At 37.8% G+C, this 23332-nt stretch overlaps 2 protein-coding genes across 2 annotated transcripts; both read right to left on the bottom strand.

Annotated features, from left to right (window-relative positions):
* Positions 1 to 15553: 15553 nt before the first annotated feature.
* Positions 15554 to 17022, bottom strand: LOC136271345 (uncharacterized). The gene has a single exon (XM_066071204.1). It carries the CDS (start codon positions 16443 to 16445, stop codon positions 15606 to 15608), a length of 840 nt encoding a protein of 279 aa, XP_065927276.1. The 5' UTR covers positions 16446 to 17022; the 3' UTR covers positions 15554 to 15605.
* Positions 17023 to 19659: 2637 nt separating this feature from the next.
* Positions 19660 to 21263, bottom strand: LOC105343188 (uncharacterized). Its single transcript, XM_011450436.4, has 2 exons — positions 21137 to 21263; positions 19660 to 20890 (listed from the first exon to the last, which is right to left on the bottom strand). Exons 1-2 carry the CDS (start codon positions 21137 to 21139, stop codon positions 20009 to 20011), a joined length of 885 nt encoding a protein of 294 aa, XP_011448738.3. The 5' UTR covers positions 21140 to 21263; the 3' UTR covers positions 19660 to 20008.
* Between the last annotated feature and the right edge of the window lie 2069 nt (positions 21264 to 23332).

Here is a 23332-nt window from a genome sequence, read left to right as displayed (position 1 = left end):
TGAAATTATTCAGCAAAAAGTTATTTATAACTCGTATTCACTCGTGATTATTTTAGTTTGCATGTTATATAATCAAATCACAATGCTTTATTATGCGTATTTTAGTATATCTAACCAATGAAATATTTTGTTTGGTGTTTCTTGTATGTATAGAGGTAGCAATATTGCAAAAATATACATAATCCGTGTAAGTTTTTTTTGTTGCAATTATCGCTACCTTCAAATTGTAAGTTTGTCATGTGTGACTGAAGAGTAAGTATGATTAGTGAGAAAGGCAGGGAAAAAAGTTTGTGAAGATGTGTAAGGAGAGTGTGTGGAGAGAAAGAGAGAGGAGAGAGAGTGGGGAGAAATAGAGATAGAGAGAATGTAGTGAGAGAGAAGGGGGAAAGGGGGTGAGTGTGGGGAAAAAGAGAGAGGGGATGAGTGTGGGGAGAGATAGTAAGTGAGTGTGGGGGAGAGAAAGGGGGATGGGTGTGAGGCGAGAAAAGGGTGGGGGGGTTGAGTGTAAGGCGAGAGAAAGTGGGGTGAGTGTGGGGCGAGAGAGAGAATGAGGGGGTGGGTGAAGAGAGAGGCGGTGAGTGTGTGGTGAGAGAGGGAGGTGAGTGTGGCGAGAGAAAGAGAGGGGGTGAGTGTGAGGCGAGAGAAGGAGGTGAGTGTGGCGAGAGAAAGAGAGGAGGTGAGTGTGAGGCGAGAGAGAGAGAAAGGGAGGTGATTGTTGGGCGAGAGAGACGGGGTGAGTGTGGGGCGAGAGAGAGGGGGTGAGTGTGGGGCGAGAGAGAGAATGAGGGGTGAGTGAAGAGAGAGGGGGTGAGTGTGTGTGGGGCGAGAGAGAGAGAGAGGGGGTGAGTGTGGGGCGAGAGAGAGGGGGTGAGTGTGGGAAGAGAGAGTGGGGGTGAGTGTGGGAAGAGAGAGGGAGAGAGAGGGTATGTGTGGGGCGAGACAAGGGGGTGAGTGTTGGGCGAGACAGAGAGAGAATGAAGGGGTGAGTGTGGGTGAGAAAGAGAGAGAGAGGTTAGTGTGGGGCGAGAGAAAGCGAGGTGAGTGTGGGGCGAGAACGAGAGAGGGGTGAGTATGGGAGGAGAGATAGAGGAGGTGAGTATGGGACGAGAGATAGAGGAGGTGAGTGTGGGGTGAGAAAGAGAGAGAGGGGTGAGTGTGAGGCGAGAGAGAGAGGGGGGGTGAGTTTCGGGCAAGAGAGAGAGAGAGGGGGGGTGAGTGTGGGGCGAGAGAGGGGTGAGTGTGGGAGAGAGAGAGGGGTAAGTGTAAGGCGAGAGAGAGAGAATGTGGTGCGAAAGAGAGAGAGAAAGGGAGGTGAGTGTGGGGCGAGAGAGAGAGAGAGAGAGAGGGAGGTGAGTGTGGGGCGAAAGAGAGAGAGAGAGGGGTCGAGTGTGGGAAGAGAGAGAGAGAGGGTATGTGTGGGGCGAGACAGGGAGGTGAGTGTTGGGCGAGAGAGAGAGAAAGAGAATGAGGGGGTGAGTGTGGGTGAGAGAGAGAGAGAGAGGTGAGTGAGTGTGGGGCGAGAGAGAGAGAGAGAGGGGGTGAGTGTGGGACGAGAGATAGAGGAGGTGAGTGTGGGGCAAGAGAGAGAGGGGGTGAATGTGGGGCGAGAGAGAGAGGGGTGAGTGTGGGGAGAGAGAGAGAGAATGAAGGGGTGAGTGTGGGGCGAAAAGGGGGGTCAGTGTGGGACGAGAGATAGAGGAAGTGAGTGTGGGGCGAGAGAGGGGGGTGAATGTTGGGCGAGAGAGAGAGAATGTGGTGCGAAAGAGAGAGAGAAAGGGAGGTGAGTGTGGGGCGAGAGAGAGAGAGAGAGAGAGGGAGGTGAGTGTGGGGCGAAAGAGAGAGAGAGGGGTCGAGTGTGGGAAGAGAGAGAGAGAGGGTATGTGTGGGGCGAGACAGGGAGGTGAGTGTTGGGCGAGAGAGAGAGAAAGAGAATGAGGGGGTGAGTGTGGGTGAGAGAGAGAGAGAGAGGTGAGTGAGTGTGGGGCGAGAGAGAGAGAGAGAGGGGGTGAGTGTGGGACGAGAGATAGAGGAGGTGAGTGTGGGGCAAGAGAGAGAGGGGGTGAATGTGGGGCGAGAGAGAGAGGGGTGAGTGTGGGGAGAGAGAGAGAGAGAATGAAGGGGTGAGTGTGGGGCGAAAAGGGGGGTCAGTGTGGGACGAGAGATAGAGGAAGTGAGTGTGGGGCGAGAGAGGGGGGTGAATGTTGGGCGAGAGAGTGAGAGAGAGGGGGTGAGTGTGGGGTGAGAAAGAGAGAGAGGGGTGAGTGTGAGGCGAGAGAGAGAGGGGGTGAGTTTGGGGCAAGAGAGAGAGAGAGAGAGGGGGTGAGTGTGGGGCGAGAGAGGGGTGAGTGTGGGAGAGAGAGAGGGGTAAGTGTAAGGCGAGAGAGAGAGAATGTGGTGCGAAAGAGAGAGAGAGAGGGAGGTGAGTGTGGGGCGAGAGAGAGAGAGGGAGGGAGGTGAGTGTGGGACGAGAGATAGAGGAGGTGAGTGTGGGGCGAGAGAGAGAGGGGGTGAATGTGGGGCGAGAGAGAGAGAAAGAGAGAGGGGTGAGTGTGGGGAGAGAGAGAGAGAGAGAGAGGGGGTGAGTGTGGGGCGAGAGAGAGAATGAGGGGTGAGTGAAGAGAGAGGGGGTGAGTGTGTGTGGGGCGAGAGAGAGAGAGAGGGGGTGAGTGTGGGGCGAGAGAGAGGGGGTGAGTGTGGGAAGAGAGAGTGGGGGTGAGTGTGGGAAGAGAGAGGGAGAGAGAGGGTATGTGTGGGGCGAGACAAGGGGGTGAGTGTTGGGCGAGACAGAGAGAGAATGAAGGGGTGAGTGTGGGTGAGAAAGAGAGAGAGAGAGGTGAGTGTGGGGCGAGAGAGAGAGCGAGGTGAGTGTGGGGCGAGAACGAGAGAGGGGTGAGTATGGGACGAGAGATAGAGGAGGTGAGTATGGGACGAGAGATAGAGGAGGTGAGTGTGGGGTGAGAAAGAGAGAGAGGGTGAGTGTGAGGCGAGAAAGAGAGGGGGGTGAGTTTGGGGCAAGAGAGAGAGGGGGGGTGAGTGTGGGGCGAGAGAGGGGTGAGTGTGGGAGAGAGAGAGGGGTAAGTGTAAGGCGAGAGAGAGAGAATGTGGTGCGAAAGAGAGAGAGAGAGGGAGGTGAGTGTGGGGCGAGAGAGAGAGAGAGAGAGAGGGAGGTGAGTGTGGGGCGAAAGAGAGAGAGAGGGGTCGAGTGTGGGAAGAGAGAGAGAGGGGGTATGTGTGGGGCGAGACAGGGAGGTGAGTGTTGGGCGAGAGAGAGAGAAAGAGAATGAGGGGGTGAGTGTGGGTGAGAGAGAGAGAGAGAGGTGAGTGAGTGTGGGGCGAGAGAGAGAGAGAGAGGGGCTGAGTGTGGGACGAGAGAGAGGGGTGAATGTTGGGCGAGAGAGTGAGAGAGAGGGGGGTGAGTGTGGGGTGAGAAAGAGAGAGAGGGGTGAGTGTGAGGCGAGAGAGAGAGGGGGGTGAGTTTGGGGCAAGAGAGAGAGAGAGGGGGGGTGAGTGTGGGGCGAGAGAGGGGTGAGTGTGGGAGAGAGAGAGGGGTAAGTGTAAGGCGAGAGAGAGAGAATGTGGTGCGAAAGAGAGAGAGAGAGGGAGGTGAGTGTGGGGCGAGAGAGAGAGAGAGAGAGAGGGAGGTGAGTGTGGGGCGAAAGAGAGAGAGAGGGGTCGAGTGTGGGAAGAGAGAGAGAATGGGTATGTGTGGGGCGAGACAGGGAGGTGAGTGTTGGGCGAGAGAGAGAGAAAGAGAATGAGGGGGTGAGTGTGGGTGAGAGAGAGAGAGAGGTGAGTGAGTGTGGGGCGAGAGAGAGAGAGAGGGGCTGAGTGTGGGACGAGAGATAGAGGAGGTGAGTGTGGGGCGAGAGAGAGAGGGGGTGAATGTGGGGCGTGAGAGAGAGAAAGAGAGAGGGGTGAGTGTGGGGAGAGAGAGAGAGAGGGGTGAGTGTGGGGCGAAAAGGGGGGTCAGTGTGGGACGAGAGATAGAGGAAGTGAGTGTGGGGCGAGAGAGAGGGGTGAATGTTGGGCGAGAGAGTGAGAGAGAGGGGGTGAGTGTGAGGCGAGAGAGAGAGAGGGGGTGAGTGTGGGGCGAGAGAGGGGGTGAGTGTGGGAGAGAGAGAGGGGTAAGTGTAAGGCGAGAGAGAGAGGGGAGGGGGTGAATGGGGCGAGAGAGAGGGGGCGAGTGCGGGGAGAGAGAAAAAGGGGTGATTGTTGGGCGAGAGAGAGAGGGGCAAAAAAAAGATAGGGTGACTTTGGGGCGAGAAAGAGAGAGGGTGCCAGTGTAGGGCAAGAAAGAGAGGGCTATTGTTGGGAGAAAGAGAGAGAGAGACAGAGAGAGAGAGAGAGAGAGAAAGAGAGAGAGAGAGGCGAGTGTGAGGTGAGGTGGGGAGAGAGGGTGAGAAAATTTGGAGAGAGAGAAAGAGGGGGGGGGTTGGCGAGAGTGTGTTGGGGAGAGGGGGTGAGAGTGTGTGGAGGAGAGAGAGAGAAGATGAGCATGGGGAGAGTGTTTGGGGAGTGATAGAGTGTAGGGAGGGATGAGATTGTTGGGAGAGCGGATGAGAGTGTGGGGAGAGAGAAAGAGAGGTTAAATTTGTTGGGATAGATGGTGATAGTGTTGATTGTGTTGGGAGAGAGAGATGGTGCGAAGGGAGGGTGTGCTTGGAGAGAAAGTGTGATGATAGAGTGTGAATGTGGGGAGAGAGAGAGAGAGTGTGAGGAGTGATAGTTAGAGTTGGAAGCGAGAGAGCAATGAGTGGGAAAGAATGAGCATTTTGGAGAGTGAGCAGGATGGCAGAAAATAAGGGTAAGCATGTTAGGAGAGAAAGTGTGTGTGGAGAAAAAGAGAGATTGTGGATGTGTCATGAGAGTGAGTGTGTGGGGAGAGTGTGAATGTATTGGTAGTGAGTGTGTGTGGAGTGAGCACGAGTATGGGTGGAGTGAGTGTGTTGGGATTCAGCATGAATGTGTGGGGGAAACGAATGTATGGGGAGTGAGGATTAGTTGTTGGAGTAAGTGTTTGGGGAGATACTTTCCTTATTAAACGCGATTAATTAATGTCCGCGTAAAATCGCGAGAAGCACATCTCGCAGATTTTAAAATCACGCTTTAAATTTTCGGAGAGATGTAAACTATTAAAAAATATGATAGAAAAAAAAATTGGTGTCCGCAATTTTATATTCTCGCGATTTGATGCATAACGATAGAATCGCGAAATTAAGTACTCATGTAAAATTAGGAATCTACAGTAGTGTGATGTGGGGAAAAAGAGAGTGTAAGGGGTATGAGAGAATAAGAATGTCGGGGGTGAGAGTGTATGTGTGTGAGGAAATTAAGGATGTGAGTGTGGCCTGTGAGTTTAAGGAGTGGCTGTGTGGGGAGAGAGTGAGTGTGTGTGGAGAGAGTGTGAGTAGGGAGAGTGGTAGAAGTATGTAAAGAGAGTGGGAAGAGAGAGTATGGGAAGTGTGTGTTGGAATAAAAGATATGGAAAGTTACTAGTAGTGTGTGGGGAAATAAATAGTTGGGAGTAGGTATATGGGGAGTGATAGAATATGGGAAGTGAGTGAGTTTGTGGGGAGAGTTTGGGGAATAAGAGTGCGGGAAGATAAAGAGTTGAGAGTACACTAGTGTGTGGGAAGAGATTGTGGGGAGTTAAGAGTCATAAAGTAACAATTGAATTTTTTTAGAAATACGGAAATCAGAAACTAGTAATTTTGAAACGAGGGTCACTGAGGCCTAGCTGTGAAAGTAGAGGGCGGGACATTACAGACGACCAGGGTCGCTTTGTTCTTTGATTCGTGGCCTCGTTTTAATATTTCGGCAATAAATTTTTGAAACTGTTGTGCTGAAATTTTTAAGCTGCTTATCTTAGCAATTTGGTTTCCTCGTGTAAACAATTTGTCTTAGCTGATCTCATTTTTATGTAAAGAGTAATTAAGCGACCTTTAATTGACCGCAGTGTAGACGGTATAATTAACATAACGTGGGTTCATTAAGCTTTCTATTTCTATGTAAAAAAGGAAGTAAAGTACAATTCTCTTACGATTCACATTTTCATATTTTAGTTTCTTCAATACTAGTTTTTGTAGCTAATACATTGACCGTAGACATTAAAATGAAATTCGATGCATTTTCTATGAAAATTTAAAATTCTTTTGATTTTTTTAACAACACAGGAGATTGGGGCTCTTTTTAATGGCTGTGTACTGCATATATAGACCTCGAAAAAATTTGCATGCCAGGGACGCAGAAATGTCAAAAAACGTTTATAGCACTTTTTCACGTGTTGGTTCCACACCCCGTCATAAAACCGTGTCAATGTCGAAGCAAAAAACAAAAACCATTAATGCTTCTTTTTACATATAAGCAAACAGAAGTTATATATGTTCGTCCTTCTGGTAATTGAATACGAGAAAATTGATTATTCCTTGTTTATGTTTTATCATGAATTTAAATGTAATAAAATGAAGATTTTAAAAATCAAAATAGTCTGTTAATTTTCTGCTGTTGTAGGAATGAACATTTAGGAAAAATCATTTTACCCTTTCATCAATTTTTACATATCTGAATATATGTATCATATGCTTGTTTTCTAGCCGCAGTCTTGTAGTGTTTGTAACGCGCCGTCAGAGCGGGGTGTTGTTGTTTTTTTGTTTTGTTTTTTTGCCATAATACACGTGTTACTCTTTAAAATATGTATGTATATAATTTTATACAGCCCTACTTCAGTAACGCGTTTCTATGGTGTATATTGATTTCATTCATTAGAAGTAAACATCAAGGTAGTAAGACCCATTTGGTTAGGGTATCATTATGTAGTTCACTATCATAGGTGGCGCTTGACCGGAAAACTTTATAAGGATTCAATTCCGACAAAGTTGTTTTTCTTGCTGTTGGAGCGGCCCAAGAAGTTGCGATTTGATCCGAGAAAGTCAATTAGAAATTATATTTAATTAATAATAGCGCTACGAACTTGTAATGATTTACCATATTACCACCATGTATTTATTATTATACACTATCGTAACAGTTACATGTAATCCCATGGTTTCCCATTCCTACGAAAAAACATTTTTAACCCTTTAGGTTAAATGTTTTGAATGATGTGGCGGCAATTTTTTTTTTAAAGGAAAATACTTTCTCATATCGTTTTAAAACAGATACTGTGTGTCACTTTAAAAATCTATCTAGGTAATAGAGCGATACTTGCCTAGAAAGGGTAGAATTTAATTTATTGATTGAATTAGATTGGCTTAATTGTTTAATTTAAAACAATTTTCATGCATTTTTTACTGAAAATGTTATTTTCTACTAAAATGACTTTAAAATTATCATGAATTTTTAATCTCTGTTAGTCTTAGTTTTGTTGGAAAAGCCGTTAAGAAGCCTTAATTGAAGCAAAATTGAATTATTGTCGTCCTGTACAAAAATTGAACTACTATATATTCCTCAAGACAGAAATCTTTCTTCTGACAAAAATCAATGATTCTTTCAAATCTTATTTATCAAAAAAGTTAAGTCACATGCAGACTTAGCATACTTGCAGGTTTTTCCAGCAAAATAAAATTCTTAAAAACCCAGCTCATATTGCTTCAACTAGAAATAGTTATAAGCTACATTTTTCATTTGACCGACTAGACCACGCCCTTCTGTGTGATATCATGGTGCAGGTGGCAATGTCAATTATCAACAGGATATTATGTTAATTTCAGTGTCAAAAATGTCAGATTTGCTGTAAGTTTTCCCGGTTTACCAACGTACATGCATGTAATTGTCAATACGTTTACGATTATAAAGAAAACGTTACATATATATAAGGAATAAGGAATCATTCTTTGAGTATTATGAGGTGATAATTTCGGTCGGGACGTGATCAAATCCAATAAAGCCCGAAGGGCTTTATGATTGATTTGATCACGCCCCGACCGAAATTATCACCTCATAATATTCAAAGAATGATTCCTTATTACTTATATTTATATAATTTTAAGCCATCGTACGATTAAATATAAAAATGTAAATAAACAAACCCTGCTGGCGCCTCAATTTGGCGTCATTTGTATTATATATGGGTTTTATAGTACAAAATCGATGCGTAGTGTTATCACAGGCAAAGACACTGGAAAATGTAAATATTTAACTATAGCTTTTTATTTGTCATACTTGATCAAAGAAAATAAAAAATGTATAAGCCAGGCTCCAACCTTAATATCTCTTTGCGAAAATTTAATTTATTTACACTATTTGAAATGATAAATTTAAATAAAAAGAATACATACGTTTTCCTGGCCTTTTTAACAATTTTTGATATTGTACTTGCAAGGAAAATTGTGAAAATACATGTAATTGTGTTTTCTTGACAAGTAAATTATCAAAATCATTAAAAAAAAAGCCAGGAAAACGTCAGATATGTCGGACAATAACCCTTGCGTATGCAGATTCTAATCTACCATGTCTACTAACCCATACAATTAATGGTGTCAGTAGAATTTGATAAGTCAATCACTATTTAAACTCTTGCTAATGGTAAGATCGATTAGACGAGGAAAAATCATCAATATTAAAACTGCTCTTTTTTTTCTTTTTTCTTTTTTGATCATTTTTACAAGTCAAGGGAAATAACCCTCGCGAATGTCACCTGATTTTTATCCTATAAAAAATAGTTAGTTGTCATTTGTGTTCAAACCCACTGTATATTATATTATATAATTTATATTATACAATAAAATATGTTCATATCAAACCTGCCTTTCATTTGGATGTACATGTACATTACAATTGTAGTATGTATAGTCCTACATGCAAATTGGGTTTGCTTCCTATAATTATTTACATCGTTGATAGAAAAATGAATTTTTAAAAGAGTTTGATAAGACAAAAAAAAAACCTAACCCAGAAACAAATGACCGACGATCAGGAAGAAAATGAGGCCACTGCACGTGTGAGTTGCATGGTTTGATCATGTGATATTTTAACATTCGACCATAGTCAACCCAGGCCATATCTATACAGTGTGTATTGCCCATATACCACAATGATAAGTAAAATCATGTTCCAAGAGAAACAACTCTAGTATTCTACGCGTGCGTCCGTGTGTGTATGGTGGGGGGGGGGGGTGTAATTTAATTGCATTAAAGGAATTCCATTAAAGAAACTAGCATGATTTAATTTAAATGGAAGGATGGACCATAAAAAAAAACAACTTAGTACGATTAAAACTGTTGTGTAATTTTCAAGTTGATATATATATTTTTGCGTAAAAAAGAAATAATTATTAATGAAAAATAAATATATTTTTGTTTATTAAAGAAAACTCGTAATTTGCCAATTCCAAGCTAAAGGACATATTGTATGATACGAAATCTTTGATATAAATATATACTATATTTGTATAGAGAATTACATAAAATGAATGTATACGATAGCAATACATGTATAAGGACAATTATGAAGTTCTGACATTGTAAACATGTTAATTTATTCAAATATCCTTATCAGCGAGCATTACATAGTAAAAAAAATAATGCACGGAGCAGACAGACCATGGAGAGAGAACGAGAGTAGAGAAATTAAGACGGTGAAGATACACAGAGAAAAATCAAAGTAATCTTACGTACACTAGAAATATTTGGCAATACACGAATATAGAAAATGATTCATTATCTAAAATTTGAAAGGTATCAATTTTTTCTCCAATAAATCGATAACCATAACTTTTCTCCGTCAATATATACGGTTTGAGAACCATAATTGGAATAGTGATAATGGATAGAAGAGGTTTGAGAAATGTAACTATCTGATGTCTTTTATTTGTCTCTTGAGTGTTGATCCATTTTACCAAAATTACAATTTAAACGGATTCCCAAGGGAAATTCAAGACGATATTTCAAATGTAAGAATTCGTCTTTTATTATTTCTGATAAACTGTACTTGGATTGCCAAGGGTCATTATGGTTAGTATGATGATTACCCCCCCCCCCCCTCCCGTTTAATGTTAATATCATTTTAGACTAAGAAATTAACAGATCACTGATTGATTAAACATGATATCATTTAATATAATGTCTACTTTCACAAATTGCATTTAACACAGTCATTTCGTTTATCTTAACGTATCTGTTCACGTAAACGTAGACATTTATGATCAACGAACCAAGAATCTATTGACAAATATAGGGAATCCTTATCTCGATTTTACGGTTACCCGTATTATTTTTGTTCATTAATTACTAGTATCACTTAATATCAAATATTATTGAGCGTAAAAACTAGTTTGAGATATGGATTATCAAAAGACGCAAAAAGAACTTATGGAAAGGTCGGGGTCTATAGAATCAATGGTAGAATTAATCTTTTTATAAAATATGAGAATGATGTATTAATGTGATATTTTTTTTATAAATGCATGATATTTAACCTAAAATTGTCAATTATTTGTCATCAGAACAATTTACTAACTGTACATGTCGTTTTATTGATTGTATTCGAGATTCGTATAATGTCATTTATTTGACCTGATATACAAACATAAATTACATATCAATAATGAAAAAGACATGTCATTCGATCCTTCCTGCGTGGTTGCACAGAAAATTCAAATGTTAAAATATCGAGTTTTAACTGCTTATCTGACTATTACAGTGTTTTCGCAGATTCTCGCAGATTCTTGCAGACGCAATAGAGTTGAGTGTTCCAGGCATCCTAACAAAACGTTTCATTGTCATTTTCTTGGGGCTCCTTTCTATTTAACTTGAACCTACATTGTGCCTACGGTACCCTCAAAGCCGAGGAAGCAAGCGCTGTTGCATAGCGCTAAATATGAGAATGTGTATAAGGAATAAGGAATCATTCTCAGAGTATTATGAGGTGATAATTTCGGTCGGGGCGTGATCAAATCCAATAAAGCATTTTTTTAATGATAGATTTGATCACGCCCGACCGAAATTATCACCTCATAATATTCAAAGAATTATTCCTTATTACTTACATTTATATAAGTTTAAGCCATCGTACGATTAAATATTTAAATACAAATAAGCAAACCCCGCTGGCGCCTCAATTTGGCGTCTTTGAAGTTATGGGTTATATAGTACAAAATCGATACGTAGTGCTATCACAGGCAAAGACGCTGGAAAATGTAAATATATATAAATAATGAATATGAGCAAGTGCGAGGAAGCAAGCTCTGTTGCATAGCGCTAAATATGAGCATGTATATATAAATTGAGCGTCAATGTTGTTTGACCTCTTTATTGAAGAAAGGCGACCCGTTGTCATAATTTGACGCGAGTAACTGTCATTGAGAAGATTCTACAACTTACAGTGTGTTGAATAAAAGTGAGTTACAAATTACAGTGTCCATCAATTTCGATTTTATAAACGGGATATAATTTGGCATTGAAACGAAATTCGGACGTCTTTTGGATCATGTTCATCCAAATAATCGAAGATATCAGAATTTTAAAACTGAATCTATACAATAATATGTTACAATCACAAATTCAGGCAAGTAAAGACCCCATTATTATTTTTATAGACTTGTTTGGACTTTAATTTTCAATTTCCCACGTATCCGATATCATACATTAACACGTATTGTCTTTAAAATAGTTTTGTATTAATTTTTGTATTCATTAATGTATGTTTTGTCGTTTCTATCGTAACATGAGTTAATAATTGAAATGTAACACCATTCTTTAATTGTTCATTTCTAAAGGAAGGCAATGCACTTGTGTCATTTAAAAGAACGTTGTTTTTTTTTTCTAAAGTAACGATTTATTATTGTTTTAATAAAATGTAGAAAACCATTACATATTAATCAATAATTTAAAACTATAATGAAAAAAGGGGGGTCAACATCACTGTGCCGTAAAAAGGTTCGATGAAGCTGAATTATTCATATAAAAACGAAGAAGACAATGTCCCTGAAATCGATGTTAATTCAATGATAATGACACTTGATGATGAGTAAATTGTATACATTAATAAATTCTGAAGTTTTGTTTGCTTTTATCTCTTATTATCGGTAAATGTCCTTAACTTTTATTTATAATCGGTTAAGCGTAATCTTCATGATGTCACGAGGGAAACGGAGGGGGGGGGGGGGGGGGGGCTTCCGCTCGTTTAGTTTTTAATTCTATACAGTGATGAAAATAAAAAATTAACTATGCTTATATAAATTCAAATTTGCAGCCAACTTTTTTATGTTGGACGACCAAAAAAGTTGTTTACAACAGAGCAATGGTGCAAGAATGTTGATGTCTAGAACAATGCAAGAAATATTCAAGAACAAAAAAAAAATGAAAACCTATAAATTTCAAACATTTTAAGTAATTTTAATATATTACGTGTCTATGTTTCTTTACTTGACTTGCTGAGTACTTATTAACTTAAAATTTAAATAGAATATAGCTGTCTCAAGTGTCTACATATATATATATATGCATCTGACCAATCTGTCAACCTTGATGCTTTAAAACAGACTTATGAATCGTATTTCTGGACGTCTTTGCAATAGATATTAATCTTTGTCACATTGCCCCCATGGTAAAAAATGCTAAAAGGAGTTATTTAAAATATTATAAGCGAATTTGAAATGTGACTGTCTGAAAAAAATGGCGTGTGTGCATATCATGAATCCAGTATGCTGGTCTGTCTTTTTTTCTTTTTTTTTTGCTTAATTATCCTCTAGCACAACTTATTGCTGAGGTGATGTAACATTGCTATGTGTTTGCTGGAATGTAAAAAAAGCTTGTACGGAAGATTAAGAGAAAATATTTTGATATTCTGAATAGCCAGACTTTTCATGTACATCTTTTAATAGCATTGCACGCAATATGACAAATCATATTCAGTACCAAAGTTTCAAGCACATGTATCTATGAATTATTTCTCCCGAAATCCCATATCACTTCGAAGATATAACTCAAAGTTTGAGTGAGAGTTACCAATACAACAAAAGAAACAAGCAAATAAGTTAGCTTTAAATGAGTTATTGACTTGATAGCAAGTTACATTAAAATGAAAAATAAAAGAGCCAACATACAACTCTTGTTGCAATTTCAAGAACGCTCTGCTCAGCGTTGCTAGGTCAAACAAATGGCCGTAGTAACTTGGTTTTCTTTTTCAAACTCTGTGGAATACATTGTACATGTACATAAGTCTTTCATGAACTATTTGGGGGCAGTCTTTCCTCGCAGTTAATCTTAAACAATCACATAAATTATAGAGATTTTTTGTTGTACAATACGTATATCTGTACATAACAATAAAATGCCTATAACATAATTCCAGCGTACACCATATTAATTTCATAATTAACGAGAGAATGATTATATTGTTTTATTGTTTATAAGCAATTGCTGTCATCCCATGAAGATTAATAAAGACATTCAACTCAGCGGAGTATTCGTGGTTAAGATAAAGGTCTAAGGTCAAGGTCAAATTGTTCAATTGGTTGTTTAAGGTCAGACGACACGTTCCTCAATTTTAGATAACTTTTTCCAGGAATTTGTTAATGGTTTACTACTACTTTGACAAGCTTTCTTGCAAAAAATTAGGGTACCTTACCAGGCATTTCTACAAAATACTAGAGTATGCAATTTTCGACATAATCTTCTTGAAAATACACTTGATTTGCTGATATAAAAATAAATACATCTACAGCATAGCGAAATTTATTATATTAGAACTATATCTCCGCCGGGCCGGGGCTTTGAACTCACGACCTCTAGAACCTATACGATTCTGGCAGTGAGCGGCCACGGTTCTAACCACTCGACCATCTAGACATATACCAATTCCAAGTAAATTTTGATCACTTTTAAAGTAATCATAAAATTAATGTTTTTTATTGGAACTCTTTATTACGAGGAGATACAAAAAAGATTCTCGAGGAACGTGTCGTCTGACCTTAAAGAACGAAGGTAGACGGGAAATTCTTTAAAATAGAACCTAAATAATTGCAACAAAAATGGTTCATGGCATAAAAGACATAAACTCTTTTTGAATTTTAAACTAGAAGTAATTCTGCATCCTCAAAACTGCAAATCTCAATTGTTGAATTGCGAATGTAACTGGGATATTACATTAGTTTTTCCTTTCCCCGAAGTAACTATATTTTGAATCATGATAAAATGTTAATTAAAATTATTTTAAAAAATACAAGTATTTCAATCACCAAATGTGCAATAATTAGTTTCAAACACTTCTGGTCTATTTTCAATACAAATTTACATAAAAGAGGAGGGGGCATACATCTACATGTATCACCGCATGCCCGGATCTAGAGGGGGTGTGGGGTCCAAACCCTCCCCCCTCTCCCGGAAAAATTTTCTGAAACCGCGCATGACTGCATAACATAACTAACTGTCGTGTTAAAAATGCAAATTTTAAAACACCAATCAAAGTCTTATATTTTAAAGAACCGTTTTTCTTCTCCTTACATAAGTGTAGGCAAAGAACCAATGTCGGAGCCTGTTTATATACGACAATAAAACTTATTCTAATGGCATAATAGATGTTAAAAGTTTATCATTACATTGTCACACAATAGCTTTTTTTCAGACCTAATAAAAGATTTATGTCCCTCATTACAGCAAAAAAAAAAGGTACTGTCTTCTTTAGCATTTCAAATGTTGCGGTTACAATGGAGGACACAGAGAGGAAATTAATTAGAAAGCCGCATCATTATAAACTTCAAACTTTTAAAATTAAATATTTTCGCTTCACTTCAGGTATATTCCAGAAAGCAAAGCATTCAACTGTTTACAAAGATCATAAGATATTTTATTTAATATGTGGCTTTGTAAACACGATTTAATCTTAAGAGTTGGCAACATTTGTTGTAATAGCATATCGTTAATTTTGATTTTAGTGCAATGTAATTCATAATTCAATGAATGCACTCTTGCATGGCTTAACATAAATCGAGCAGGGTACATTTAATTAAGTGCACTTTCCCATGTGCGGTTTTTTCCTCTAAAGGTACAAAATTGTCAAGGACATATTAACTGCTTATTAATCAGATTAACTGCTGAATATGTAGTTAATTTACGTTGAGGCGGTTATACATCAACCACAACAATCGTAAATTTACGATTAAACCTTCAAAACATAAACTTCTAGATGAAATTTGGATTTTTTTTTACTTTTAGTATAATTTTAAGCAGACTGTCGAGTTCTAATATCAAACACCAAATTTTTAATAAAGTTTCTGTTTATAGGTAATACTCTGGCCTATAATCGCGCCTCAAGAAAAGCTAGCAATTTATTAATTTTACACATAACGCCCAAACAACGTTTATCTGTTGATTGATATACCTGCTAAGGCAGTTAAAATCAATGCAATACTGTTCATTTTGTACCGAGATTGTACTTTAATGCGAGATATAGTTTTCCTTTTAAATGTCAAAACTGATCATTGAGGGCAGGTAATATTTTATCGTCAATGGATATAATTCGTGTCAACAAAAGACTACCGTATAAAATTGATACACCCTTCTCTCAAGTGCTTCCTAGCAGACAGACACCAAATCGATGTGTTTCGACACTCAGGAAAAATATTTTGTTGATTTATTTTAAAAAACATTAATAATAAACACATATCGTTACGAAACCGAGCACACAGTTGATTGAACTGTGTTTGCTTGAGAGTTGTTATCTGTCCGTAGTAGTTCTAGAATATCCTTATGTCCATACTTAAGGGCCGCGCCGTACAAAGATAGGGGGCTATAGGGCTCAAAATAGCTGTCCCTGTGTGAACAATCCGTTATGTCCATGTCGATTTTGTAATGATCCAGAAGGTATTTCATTCGGAACTTGTCGCCTGCCATCGTAGCATGGGCGAATTCAATGGAAGCCTCGTTATTGGTCAGCTGTTTGACAATTTTATCGCAGGCGAAAGATTTTTTGGCACACTCGATCAAAGTAATTCCGTTTTGGGAAACGTTTATTCGGCACCACGATTTGACCAGTACATTGACCCGGAACGCCTTGTCCTCTTTCACGGCGTTCCAATAACCGGGACTGAAGAATTTATACTTGTTGATTAATTCATAAACACACGGACCTCGTAACCCGGAAAAAAGCGTGTCCTCCGGATCAACAATATATTCGGTACCACATTTGATTAAAGCTTCCATGATCTCTAACAGATTATGTTTGATTGCTAGTTGGAGCGGACTCGTTCCTGAGTTGTCCGCCACGTTTAACTCAATATCCGCATTGGAAAACAAGTAAATAATTGGCACGTATTTTGTTTCGGAAATTGGGTTCGCACATTTTATCACAACGTGCAGATAAGTCATTCCTGACTTCTTGCACCTGTTGTTGACATTATCACCTTTCTTTATGTAGGCCAACACGTGCCGGTGGTTTTTCTCTTTGATTGCCACAAAAAGACGCGAGTTCACAAACTCTGCATCGAAATCTCGCACATCCAGCGACATTTCCCCCGTGCACCATGTCCCAATATCTTCTCTACTTCACAACTTTCTTGTTTCATATATCCTAATCTTCATTCATAATTAATGCCGAAACTGCCGTAATAAATATCAAATTCCTTGCTTTCCACGTGGAGCCCGATTCTTCTCTTCTTCTTCGAATCAATATTCAACTCAGTGTACAGTGTATGAACTTTTATCGTGTAAAGTTATTTAAACTCCCGAAAACTCCTTGATAAAGATAATTTTTCCACAAGTATCCATGTTGCGAGGCAGGTAAACATTTCAAACAATTCTCGGCCAAAATCGATGTTCCTATTACTTATGTATACCGTACGAAGCCCCAAAATGAACAGAAGCTGTAATATCTACCTGAAGATCATATTTTCCTTCATAACACGGGATCCGACGATCAACCAAAACAGCCCTGATAATCAATAGAACGCTACGCTGAGAGTCCCGAAATCATCGACTCTCTCGGTTCAAGTTTGCTTTCTCATACTGTCAAAATCTAATGCGAACGTAAACTTGGCAGGGTTCAATTCTTTTAAGGATAAACTTGTTCCATGGCACAGTGAATGAAAATAACGTATTTAAATGTCTTGTTTTGGACATACAAGGGATATTTAAATATTTACTGGTATTTAAATACATGCAGCTAGGCTAGAAAACATGCTCCCACATGCAATATATGGAGTAAAATCATATTAAAACCTTTTTGAATGGATTAGGTTTGATTTTTAAAGGGTAGCGTAAAAGTATCGGGTGATTACGAAACATTGTTACGGATCCTTCTGAAATTTTCAAGCTTAAGGTCTGACGCGACCTATCTTCCTTTTTTTATATTTTTTTCTATCTCCACAATGTGAAGATTTCCACTTCGTAATTTCATAATGATATCTTTATGTAATATGATTTATTTTTTATTTAGATATAAAGTGTTCAATTGAAAATGTATACTATGACTTTACTTATAGGCATTCAAATGCATTTTGCATGCTATTTTAAGGAAAATTCAAACTATTCTAGCTCCGAAACGAGCCTGGTAATATACCCTGAATTTTTGGGAATTAACAGGTTTAAATGTTAATAAATAAGGAATAAAATATCAAGGAAAATTATGCAAAATTGAGGAACGTCTCGTCTCTCCTTAAGGTACAATGTCGTTTTAATAGGAAAGATAACTCTTTCAGCATAAAGATTTTAAATTGTCCGATCACAGCAGCATCAGTACGTATGATCATCCTCTGTCTGCAGAACTTACTTATCGTTTCATCTTAAAATATTTCTATCAACCGAATCGACAGACTTGCGACAGAGGGTCTTCTGAAAACGTCTGTTGTTGACCAAGCGTCTGAGTCCTGTGTACGCTTTAATTCATTGGCGTGTGCAAGTATGCTCGTACATTATCAATCTCGGCATCAAAACAATGACAAACACTGTCCTCTTCAATCTACAGCTCGAACGTTGTAAATGTGTACGCAGATCCTTCGACTCTGATTCCGGCACTGCACCAATATATATTATGCAAAAATGGGTTCTTTATTTTCTTCCTTTAGAAAAGTCAGGAGATGTAACGTTATATTCAAAATATTCTAAATATAATATATTTCAGCATTTTCCTTTTTTTTTTAGATATCTGGAGAGAGAGAGAGAGAGAGAGAGAGAGAGAGAGAGAGAGAGAGAGAGAGAGAGAGAGAGAGAGAGAGAGAGAGACTACTTGATTTTTTCCATATCAAAATACATGTACAGTAATTATAATATCAGATCTTTCAATGACCATTTCAGAATTTTAAATTCAAAAGTAATTTTTAGACTAAGTTCTCTTAGCTGGGAATGAAGTTTTATTATACAATTGAATAAATATTTCTGTCTGTTGTCTACCATTTCGCGACACATCGTAATGAACACTTAAAGTGTATTCGTGACTAAATTGATAACATCATTTTTATGCTTATACAAGTCCTTAAACCATGCCGAATGACATTTCAAATTAAAGATATGTTCAAAAATAGTCTCACAAAAAAAAAACAGTCTAGAAGTTCTTGTCAACTGAGTAATCCAATGAAATGAAACGTCCATAATTCACTCCGAAGTTTTTTTTCTCCGGTATTTTTTTTTTATGTTAATTACTTTAAATTAATATGACCTGAATTATCATGCACGTGATTGTTATTTTAAATAAAATAATGTGCTTATCTTCTATGAAAATAAAGAGTAGCAATAAAGCTAAACACAGATTTTTTTGCAGAGAAAGATATCTGTTTTATGCAATTGGAGTATTATAATTTGTGTAAATATGTTCGAAGTGAACAAATGCAGATCATATTTTTTAATTCTTTGTTTAACAACGAAGAAATCACTTCAAAGGAGTAATTAGTCTGTGGGTTCATGATGTATGTACAGCTAGTATATACATAGGAAAATAACTGAATATACTAAGTAACATTATATGATCAAAGACAGTGAGTTCAGTTACTGACTAAGAATTTTTGAAGGCTACATACCGGTATTTCGTACAAACATACGTTTCCTCAATATGTGCATTTTAAGACATCATTTTAAGGGGACAGGCGGTCAGGAATTATATTTTATCCTTGAAACTTATTCATTTGAATATTTTCTATAATTTTATATCATACAAAAAAAATTTTCGTCAATTTTTGGGTCATATTTAAAATTATTATATTGTAAATGTAGATCTAAACTAGTGAGATTAAACTTAACATTAGGATATTTCCAGTATAGTTTTAAATTGTTTAAAAGGAGCAACTCACTATTCATCCAACTTTTATGCTTATATCTGGTAGGTGGTCAACATATTTTTCGATAAATTCGATAACTAAGCCTTCTTAATTTCATTTTGATTTTTTTAACCATAATTATAGACATGTTGTCGCTGATTTATTTCCAAATCATAAGTTTTAAATAAAATTAACACATGTCTTCATTATAACTAATCCTACTCTTTGAAACTTAATTAAAAGATTAGTTTGTTTTGAATAGTGCAAGTATGTGATGATTGAGAAAACACACCGGTAGTAATCTATTTTAAAGAAATATAATTCATATAGAAGTTTGGTAATGAATGCTTGATCAGTTCAACCCATCAGTGGCATTTGTCAAACAAAAAAGACACGAATTTAGAGTGTTTTACGTCCATATTATTAACATTTCATTAATAAATGACAGTAACAGAACAGAAGAAAAAAAACATAAATCAAAGAAACATGAGTATATATTCAATTCAAAACGTGCAAGTAATAAATTAGTGACTTGATTGTTAAAGTCATGCTCATGCGTGACAGCCATGGCATTATCTGCTCGACTACAACCTCAGAGTTAAAAAAAAAAGCGATATCTTCCAATACCACAGACAAAAAGAATAAATGCACATTGATGATGCATTAAAGTTCAAATTGTGTTGTTTCTTTTCTATCACCAGCAAAAAAGCCACAGGTGATATAAAAGTAGTCCTTGATGGTTGCCATCAAAGCGACAAAAGAGTTACTGTATCAGTACTGTATTATCACTGTTGTATTTTTTTTTTTTGCTGTATCCTTTTTTATCTATTTTCCTCCTTGGTTGTTTAAATTATAAGTAAGTTTATGGACTTTCAAAAATCTGTGTCCAAACCGTTGTTTTGGTGGTTCATTAAGTTTAGCCTGTTGCACCGTGGCTGGCATTGCAGCATTTCCACTTGAAGACGGCGCGCTGACAGCGGGCATTGGTGGTCCCTGCACACGGTTTTGATTTTTGTTGCTTGACCGCCTTGGATAAGAAATCTGATTTGGAGATCCTGAAAAGATGTTCTGAGCTCTCTTGTTCTGAACTTGTGGGCTTGGCCCTCTCTGGCTGGGACCTTGAATGACAACTGGTTGTGGATTACTGGCCACTTGCTTGATTTGGGGGGACTTAATAACCTTTGGATATGGTCCAACTACTGGACCAACAACTGGCGCCTTTGGCGCAGAAGCTGCTACAGCAGCAACTGGAGCATTTGGCACAGAAGCTGCCACAGCAGCAACTGGTGCCTTTGGCACAGAAGCTGCTACAGCAGCAACAGGCGCAGGAGTTGGCGCGGGTGTTGGTGCGGGCGTTGGCGCAGGTGTTGGGGCAGGTGTGGTAGTGGGAGCAGCAGTAGTCGTAGGGGTCAGGTCCACCTGGAAAGGCAGGTGGGCTACGTTGTTTAGAGTGTTGTTATTACAAGCAGGATCAGGTGATCCAATCATGCACATCATTCTCTCCTCCTCACATGGCATGGCACAGCCTTGGAAGTCGATGGGATTTGTAGCCACGGGGAATTCTATTCTACATTCGTATTCACATGAAATCCATTCCGACATGCATTCCATCAGACACAGGGGTGGGTGTTGGGGGCCGGCTGCGGGGTTCTGGGACAAAACTATTCCCAAGCATGATACCAATACGGAGAAAAATGTTGTCGATTCCTACAAACAATGAAGTAAAATATGTTATTTTTATTCCGATGATAAAATCAATAATGAAAAAAATGAATTGTTGAAATCGTCTTTATAATTCTTCATTGAAAATTTTTTCAAATATTTATTTTCTATTCAGAGTCGAATTTTTTTTACAGTTTTCATATATACAAAAGTAAATTTTAAAAGAAATCATAAATATATCAAAGTTTAAGTATATGAAAAGAAAAATGTTATTTTTATGTCAAGACTTACCATGGTTCTTTCCTAATGAAGTGAGAAACAAATTCTGATCTGTTGAACAGTATGTACGATATTAATATAACACCTTTTCACGAACTGTCAAAAATATTCCTACGCCACACAATGTTACACCTTTGGACTTGCGTAAGAATTTTATATAAAAAAACCTGTTCAGATTTAAATAAGGGTCTCTATTATCTATTTACAATTCATAGGGCCTCATTTCCGATCAGCATCGAGTCACGATTTCCATAATGACATGATGAATAGGAGTCGCTAAGAATGAATTATTACTTTTGGGGTTTTGATTAACATTGCATATGAACTTTTCCTCAAATTATTATATAACATTCCACAAATTGTGTTTGTTTTCTTCTGTCTAAATTGGTGCATTTATTCTTTGACATATTCAGCAGTAAAAGTAGCATGTGCTTTCTTGAAATCATGATTACGTAAATTGGAGTTTTGACGAAACCATTCACGTTTTGCCATAATTAAATGAATGTTTATTAACAGAAATCGTGTGCATTATGCAGATGAAACAATGGTTGTATTGTAACCGAAAAGCTTTCTTCATTTTAAGCCCTTCTTTTTAAGCAAAATTTAATATACTTTCAATATATCAAAGAACCTAAGGCAACTTCGTTTTACTAGTATTCAATATTCTTGCAAATCAATTTTCAAAGACTAAGTATTGTTACTGTTTTAAAAATACGTTTATTTGTTGGCAATGAATCTAAAATTTAAAATGTGTTACTAGATATTGCCATTCAAGAAACATATAATATCGTGGAACAAACCAACGACGAAATCCACAAAAACTTGGTATTAAATGTTGATAAAATCACAATGTGAAGATGGTAAATTACATTTGTTTTCTGCATGAATGAAACGGTTCCCCCCTCTCTTCTAAATTTTTTTCGGGTCCATTTGCTGTTTCATTTGACATAATTTGTTTCAATTGTATTTTTAAAAAAAAAACATAAACAAAACAGTACTAATTACTTCAAAATCAGGAAACAATCTCATACCTCTGAAACAATTCACACTTTATATCATAATGCATGTGCTGAATTTTAAATCTTATATTCTTATAATTTCAGTTTTTGCTTTTTCTTTGATTTTTAATAAAAAAAAATTCTTTTGCTGTATTTTTCATATGACTTTTTCTTTCATCTTTACTGCGAGGGATTAAGTGAAGACTTTGTTTTCAAAAATTGCCCGCTTTTGACTGATACTTTTCTAATTTGGGAACAGAACTGTCACGACCAGCAGTAAAACAGGTAATAATTGTCTTTGACAGAAATACATGACGAGTTCTACTTTACTGATTACCTTTAAATGAGTTTAACTACTAACCCCTTACCTCCTACAAGTGCTTAATCAACATTTTACAAAATCAAACATAATAATAGTAAGTTGAAAAAAGTAATTAATCTGATATTTATAATTGCTCAAATAAGACTTTTGGATAACAACTGCATGATGAGTTCATCTGGTCTGTCTCTTTTCGATATAATTTATGGGTCGCTCGTCGTCAGTTAAAATAAAGATTTTGAACTTTTTCTCTTAAACAACAACCATTTGAAGAAAAAATGGAGCCGGTCTGGTAGATTGTGAAGGTTCATTTTAAAGTAAACTAAAATTCATGATGCCATTTTTGATTTGCAGAGGAGTGAGTACTGAAAATGCAATTTCACTGTATCGTCAAAATAATTTTTATGTTTCCTTTCTTTTTGATTCTGTTTGAGGTTAATTCGATCGAAGAAAGAACATTTATTTCTACAGATATGCGGTAGATTATCTACCACAGTTTATTTCTGTTCCAATTACGTACCGTCTGTCCGTGTATATATTCAATTGTTCGAAAGCGTTTTGAATTTCTCAGATTTTCTTTCCATGCCTTTTTTTTAACAACATACCAAACTTATGGCACTTTGGCCACCAAAAAAAAATTAATTACCGGCCCATGTTTAACTCATATAAGTTAATTGACCCTTTAATCTGTTTCATTAGTAAAAGTGCTAAAATGCGTATGCCAAACATGTATTGAGTATTAAGATAGACTATAGACACACATTAAAAATTTGTATTATTGGTTGGTTTTTTCTTTCTAAATATAGGATAATTTATTTTTATCAAAACGCTTAAGGTGACAAACGAGCTACGAAACATGCTCAAATTAGATCCTGGTATAGATTTAAGAAA

Source organism: Magallana gigas, chromosome 9 (assembly GCF_963853765.1).
Source record: "Magallana gigas chromosome 9, xbMagGiga1.1, whole genome shotgun sequence".
Taxonomy (NCBI): domain Eukaryota; kingdom Metazoa; phylum Mollusca; class Bivalvia; order Ostreida; family Ostreidae; genus Magallana; species Magallana gigas.
This window is presented reverse-complemented; position numbering and strand designations above follow the sequence as displayed.

Bases quoted from the DNA above. Each gene is read 5' to 3' on its own strand.
- LOC136271345 (XM_066071204.1), bottom strand. From the start codon at position 16,445: ATGTCGCTGGATGTGCGAGATTTCGATGCAGAGTTTGTGAACTCGCGT.